At 46.3% G+C, this 6,620-nt stretch overlaps 1 protein-coding gene across 1 annotated transcript; it reads right to left on the bottom strand.

Moving 5' to 3' along the window:
* Positions 1 to 2,238: 2,238 nt before the first annotated feature.
* On the bottom strand, positions 2,239 to 5,743 carry LOC147890470 (beta-glucosidase 4-like). Its single transcript, XM_087391033.1, has 13 exons — positions 5,557 to 5,743; positions 4,990 to 5,056; positions 4,817 to 4,875; positions 4,612 to 4,687; positions 4,453 to 4,527; positions 4,278 to 4,365; positions 3,946 to 4,195; positions 3,744 to 3,859; positions 3,367 to 3,587; positions 3,207 to 3,238; positions 2,989 to 3,091; positions 2,752 to 2,860; positions 2,239 to 2,595 (listed from the first exon to the last, which is right to left on the bottom strand). Exons 1-13 carry the CDS (start codon positions 5,692 to 5,694, stop codon positions 2,379 to 2,381), a joined length of 1,551 nt encoding a protein of 516 aa, XP_087247159.1. The 5' UTR covers positions 5,695 to 5,743; the 3' UTR covers positions 2,239 to 2,378.
* Between the last annotated feature and the right edge of the window lie 877 nt (positions 5,744 to 6,620).

Here is a 6,620-nt window from a genome sequence, read left to right as displayed (position 1 = left end):
TAATAGAAGGCCTAAAAGAAGTCTGTGTAAGCGGTGGCCACATAACAATGCAATTCTCAAACTAAAAGAGATACGTAGAAGGATCCAAGGCCAAAAGAGCTCCATGAAACTTACAAGACAGAGGATCACCTTGATGATCAAAAACTATCTGAAGATGCTCATAAATGGAGTGGAGCAACAAGCTTGGAGAGTTTTGTGTAGAAGGTTGAAAGAGGCAGAAAGGGTCATAAGCATGTAGGGGTCTTGTTGATGGTATTAATTGGAATTTAATAGTGGTTTTTATTCATCATTGACAGAGGAGTTGAATTTTGTTGTCTTGACGAGGAGATGCTTCACTGACAATATCTTGGACCGATCTAGCTCTGAATTGTTTTCATGCACTACACTAATTCTCACACAATGCATCATTGGATATGCACACATCTATATAAATTGGAAATGTAATTATGTGATCCATTTTCTACAAATACGAACCACACGTAGACTTGGAATGGTATGGTGATCAATAACTAAATAGTTATCTCAAGTCTATAAAACACTATGAAAGATGAAATTATCTCTAGTCTACAAACCACACTAACGAAGTACATATAAGTCGGATAGGAGAAGGAGGTGCCAGAATCGCTCAAACTGGATCTTCCTAATGGCTGGAACCTCTTCGTGGAGGTACGTTTTGGCATCTTCCCTGACGCATGCTACTTTTGCAGGAAGAGCAGAAATCTCCCACAGATGCACCCGAAAGAGCACTCTTGAGACCCTACAGGCGTGAAAACCAACATGCATGAGGAACCCATGCCGAGCGCTACCATGCAAGCTCTACCATGGGTGGCCACACAAGACAGCACCGCCCCGACAGTCAAGCAGATGCAGGAAGCCCCAAGCGAGACAGAAGGACAAAGTCGTCCTGTCCAAGCACGACGGCCTCCCTCTCACTTCCAACATTTCCAACTGTCCACAAATGATTCTGACTCTGGCCTCATGGTAGAGGACTTTGAGCCCCTGACAGTTTGAGCTGCCCTTCACTGTGCGGATTCCTCTCATTGGATCCAAGCCATGCAAGACGAAATGACGTCTATTCATGCCAACAGTATGTGGTCTCTCGTCCGTGGTAGGCTGTCCAAGCATATCCCCATCTCCCTTGTCTGTCCGCTGTGCGGGAAGGCCCTTGAATTCCTGAAGCATCTCTTCTGGTCCTGCCAGGTGACCCACGAAGTCTAGACGAAGGTGGAAGCGGCCATCAGAAAGTCGGGACTGATGGCAAAATTTTACGTCAAAGCTAGGTGGAGGATGATTCTGTTGGGAGGCACCCCCCATCTCCCCTCCACACTAAACGCTGCATGGCCGTCAGTCCGCGCTGCCATTTTTCTGTCAGCCTGGGAGCTGAGAAACCAACTAGCGTTCAACTCAAGCATGCCCAAACTCAAGCATAGCGTTTGGGCTCCGACCCACCTGCTTCATTTGGTGAAATCCTATCTCAGAGACTTTGGATGGATGACGGGCTTTAAAGACCCAGTGGTACTTGTTAGGGCGGGTTCAGACTAGGCCGATAGACACGGGTGTTGTGAAGAGCACGGGTGTTGTGAAGAGAATGGAAGCCATGTCCGCCGGTGTGGTAGGTCACACCACCTGGTGGACAAAACTTATATGAAGTAAGAAGCATTAATGACATGCAACGTTGATCGGCTTGATGGAAAGGCATACATTGTATGGGTCCCTCGGTGTGGATACAATCCCCAATCAGACTTTCTCGCAACCTTTTTCTTCTACCGGCCATCTTATGGGCGGCCTTCAACCCATGAACAAATCTCTTTTTGGTTGCCATGTCCGGGCCTGCGTATGCTATTGGTCCAAGGGTGAGGGCACCCCTGCACATTGCATTTTGAAACATGGCCGTTGGCCTAGTCTGAACCTTGCCTCAGGCACTTATGTTATGCGATTTAACCCCGCCCCCCCCCTGGCATAGCGTAGGCTGTAGGCTTACGCCCTGAAAGTCAGCCAATTTTTGTAACAGGTCTTTCTTTTTGGGCCTGACCAGCCACAATTAATACATTCGGCATTTATGGGGGAGGGAAAAAAAGAAAACTCATTCCATCAGTTACATCTGGCGAGATAAAATTCTGACATATTTCTCGAATAAAATTTGTAATCACTGCCCTTGGCGTTACAGTGACTCATTTTAATTTGAGTGTTTTGATTGAACCGCTTCGAGTCTCATTTTGAGTTGAAAATTGTCGCCACTAAAAAAAGAAGGCTATTTGCCAGTAAAATGAATAAATGAATTTTAGGTGGTTACTTATGCAACACACCGTGATACATTGGTACAAGGTATAGAGCTTGTCGGTTAGGGATGATATCTGGATTGATGTGAGAGGAGTAAGTTATACATGATTCGAAATGAATTCTGCAAACCCATTTTGTTTCCAAGTTGGTTCATTCTTGAGAAATTTGCTGAACCACTGCGCTGAGTCTTTTGGATATCGCTTTAGGTTGCTGTAGTCCACATACACGAGTCCAAAACGCTTCGAATATCCCGATTCCCATTCGAGATTGTCCATCAACGACCATGCAAAATAGCCACGAACGTCTGCTCCTTCCCTGTAATTTTGGGCATAGATATTTGAGACAGATGAAAGGGTGAATTCCATAATGACAGTCTTGCATTGCCCCATTTAATTCAACTAAGAGAACTCAAGCTGCCTGCTGGCTTTCTTAGAGTAGTACAAAAAGGAGCTAAAATCACAGCGCATATACCTGATGGCTTGGGCAAGAGCTGCCAAGTAGTCTTGGTAGAAATGTACCCTCTTGGTGTCGTGTACGAATTCTTCAATTGATTTGGAGGGACAATCTTGGTCATCCATACCTAGCCAAGCAGATTCACAAATCTGTTAGAGAAGATCTTACCAACATATGTTCGTGTACTTTTCATATATCTATCGAGTACAGGGGATAGAGAAAGATGACAATTGAAATCTAAGTGTAAGGGGATACCATTTTCGGTCACATATATAGGGGGCCTGTCGTATCTTTGGGTTACCCAGTTCACCAGCTTTCGAAAACCCCATGGTACAATATACATCCACTGAGATGCACCCTGTACAGAAAAGATGAACTACTGATTAATCTTTCCCTTTTCTTCACTTCCCAGCTCAATCCAGCACAATCCAGATGCTACACATTGTATAGTTGCCTATTAGATCAACATGTACCTTATCTCCAATTGGTTTGCCGTCCACCTCAGCTGTACCCGACACGAACAACAGAAACCAGTTTTGAATCAGTTGCACGTCCCACTCAAATACCTTACAGAAATATCCTTAACAAGCAGAATGAAAAGGTATGACATGCTGGCTTGGCAACAATTCGTACCAATTCTCGTCGTTCTAATGTCTTCAAACCAACCACCGTAGAGTGATTTGGTATTCGGAGCCGCAGGAACTACATATCGTGTCGTGTAATGGTTGATTCCAACGAAGTCTAAAGAATTTCGTAGAAGAGCTTGCTCATCCGATGTGAATTTTGGCAGCCGATCACCGGCTGCTTGGCGCATTGAAGAGGGATAATCACCAAAGAATATAGGATCCAAAAACCTGAACAGACAAGCGGACAGTAAATCAAATCTGCGAAGAAATGTGAATCGTCAGTGATCGAAAAGAACAATTAGTTTGAGGTAGCCGGACGCTTAATCCATCCATGCACTCGCGACAGTCCGCAGTGTAGAAATTTGATAGAAAACGAATACTCACCAGCCAAGGTGAAATTCAAGGTGCCTTTCAGCTGCCTCTCTGTCTTCCTTGGAGGACGTCAGAGGTTCACCCCACTCAGAATCCACAGCGATGCCTATGATACCACCTTGCTTTGCCTGCCACCATAAACTTCTAATCAATCGAAAAAGCACACAAAGAAAACACTAGCTACGAAGATTTTACGAGCCAGCGGCATCTGTACCTTAAACTTTCGATTGTAAATATCCACAGCGGCAGCATGAGCTAGCAGGGCGTTATGCCCAACTTGGTACGGTTCCACAGATGAATCTCCGACGGCCGACCTTGCTCTGTTTGAAGTTCTTCCTGGTGCATGTATACCAATACCATTGCCAAAGAAGGCAAATCTCAGCGGTTCATTCAGTGTTACCCAGTACTTCACCCGGTCTCCGAATTCTCGGAAGCACGTTTCGGCAAAAATGGAGAAGTAGTCCCTGCAAGGATCACAGAGAGTCAGCAACGTTGAAGAATCTCAAACATTTTAGGTGTCACAGACACCAAAACGTCAGTACTCACACGATCTCTCGACTGAGCCATCCTCCTATTGAATCTTGCAACTCTTGGGGAAGGTCCCAATGGTAAATCGTAACAAATGGTTTGATGCCTGATAACACGCGCACGAATCAGAACGCAGAAAAACTTTTGAAATCAGAGCACAGAAAGAGGCATGTAATGCCACAAATGGTGTCACCTTTGCTCAGCAGAGCGTCGATTAATCTGTTGTAGTAGGCTACCCCGTCCTTGTTTATCGACCGACCCAGCCCGTCTGCAAAGTCCGCCGTTAGTGTGATGTCCAAGAAGAAGAATCAATCGTTGTGAGGCGAACGCTTCCACAAGAATCAAGGTTTACCAGGATAAATTCTCGACCAAGATATGGAGAATCGGTAAGAATCAAATCCCAGCTGCTTCAGCAAAGCGATGTCTTCCTGTTACAGTGAAATTACAAGGCGATTTGAGAAGGTCTCGCACAATGAAGGCGGGAAGGTCGCAGGCGGCAATTTCCGAGCGTTTGACAGAGCGCAATGCGACGGACGAAAGAGAAAACGGCAGCATACCTCGTAACGGTGGTACTGATCGGTAGCAACATCGCCGGTTTTTCCATCAGCAATCTTGTCTGCCAGAGATGAACGAAACTGGTAAGGGATAGGAGCAGAAGAGTGTTGATCTTAAATGGTAAAAATCGTCAGGTACGAAATGGTCGCAAGACGACGGAAGATCAGCAACGTACTTGGCAAACGCGTGAAAGTATCCCAGATGCTGGTGCCTCGACCTCCCTCGGTTGTAGCTCCTTCTACCTGCGCAGAGCCATTGTTAGCGAGCTCGTCTTTCGGAAAACTGGTGAATGCTCGCTCTCTCTGATGAATGCTCCCTCTCTCTCTCTCTCTCATGATCTCTCTCCCTCTCTTCGCCAACAAAATCCTTTCTTCCGCTTCTTTGTTCGTCGTTTCTCTGCTCGCCATTCTCGCACCAACGCAGCTTTAGCCACCCAACAAGCTTTCCAGTCCCTCCTCTGCTTATCATACGGACTACAATCGCCCTCCTTTCCTCCTCATTTTCCTTCTCTTCCCTCTCTCGCTCGATTCTTCTCCCATTCTCTCTCTCTCTCTCTCTCTCTCGTGCGCGCACGCAGCCTCGTTAACTAACATTCCAGATTTGGTTGCAATGCATACAATCTCTCCCTCTCGCTCGCTCCCACTCTCACGCACACCAGACTTGGGCGGCAAATGCACGGGACAGACTCTCTCTCTCTCTCTCTCTCTCACGCATGCACACGGCGCGCCGCATACAGAAATACCTGGTAAGCAGCAGTGGCAGCTCCGAAGATGAAATCGTGGGGGAAATCGGACTTACGGACGGGTTTAGGGGAGAGGAGGGGGAGAGAAGGGGGGGGGGAGAGGAGGTCGTCGTCGAGGGCACCATAGGGGGGAGCCATGAGTGAGAATTAGGTGAAGAGAAGGAATGGTGTGAACGTTTAAACAGGGAAAAAGAAAAGAAGAAAGCAATGAAAACACAGAAGAAGAAGAAGAGGGTGGCAGGCATGAAAAGCACGAGTGTACTAATAAAGAGAGCAGGACTGCAGCCCCAATTGCAAATCAATAGCTTTTATGAAAAGAAAGAGCAAGACAGAGTCAATGAAACACACTTTCTCTTTCTTTTTCTTTTTAAATAATAGAAAACACACACACACACACCGTGGTCTGTGGAACCTCAAACAAGCTTCGCCTTGTTTGTTTGCTGACCAGTCTTCTTCTTCCCAGGTTAATGATATTTAATCATTCATAAGGCCTGCCCAAGATTTAAAAAAGCAAACAACAAGGAAACCGTGTCAAGGAAGCCTCTCACCCTGGGCACATGAGATCTTTTTCAAGCCCTTCCGGTAGGTTTGAGCTGAGGTGGTAAATGGAAGGCCACCCCTTGCCTCACGCTTGCAATCGGACTACACAGACAGACAAGGGTTAGTGAGGATCCAGCAGCCAATGAAATGTTGTCCTCAGCCTCATAGACCACTCGCTGAGCGTGTGCTCGTAGATCCGGTAGGTGCCTTAAATCGCAAATGAAACAGAAATAGAATGGAAGGCATACCATGTGCCCAAGCTATCTAGGAGATAAAGGGGGGAGAGAGAGAGAGGGGGGGGGGGGGGGGCGGAGGGAGAAAAGGTGGTAAGAAGACTTGAGGAGATAAAGAAGTGGAGAGAGAGAGTCAACCACTTTAAAGTCTTCAATCAAGTCCAATGAAGAAGAGTCAACATTTTGCCCAATAGGAAAGATGCACTTCCAAAAATTCTAAAAATGCCTAATTTCTGCTTTGCCAAATTTGAAGCATTGCTAAGGCTACCCAGAGGGCAGGCCAAAAAGGAA

The sequence above is a fragment of the Dipteris shenzhenensis genome, chromosome 19 (genome assembly GCF_047967505.1).
Source record: "Dipteris shenzhenensis isolate YYH24624 ecotype China chromosome 19, Dip_SZ_1.0, whole genome shotgun sequence".
NCBI classification, from domain to species: domain Eukaryota; kingdom Viridiplantae; phylum Streptophyta; class Polypodiopsida; order Gleicheniales; family Dipteridaceae; genus Dipteris; species Dipteris shenzhenensis.
This window is presented reverse-complemented; position numbering and strand designations above follow the sequence as displayed.

What these genes read in the sequence shown, in the direction of transcription:
- LOC147890470 (XM_087391033.1), bottom strand. Translation starts at nt 5,694, where the DNA reads ATGGCTCCCCCCTATGGTGCCCTCGACGACGACCTCCTCTCCCCCCCC. An exon ending in CTGCCACTGCTGCTTACCAG is followed by an intron (nt 5,057 to 5,556) that starts GTATTTCTGTAT and finishes GGCTCTGCGCAG; the next exon opens with GTAGAAGGAGCTACAACCGA. An exon ending in CGACGCTCTGCTGAGCAAAG is followed by an intron (nt 4,366 to 4,452) that starts GTGACACCATTT and finishes GCGTGTTATCAG; the next exon opens with GCATCAAACCATTTGTTACG.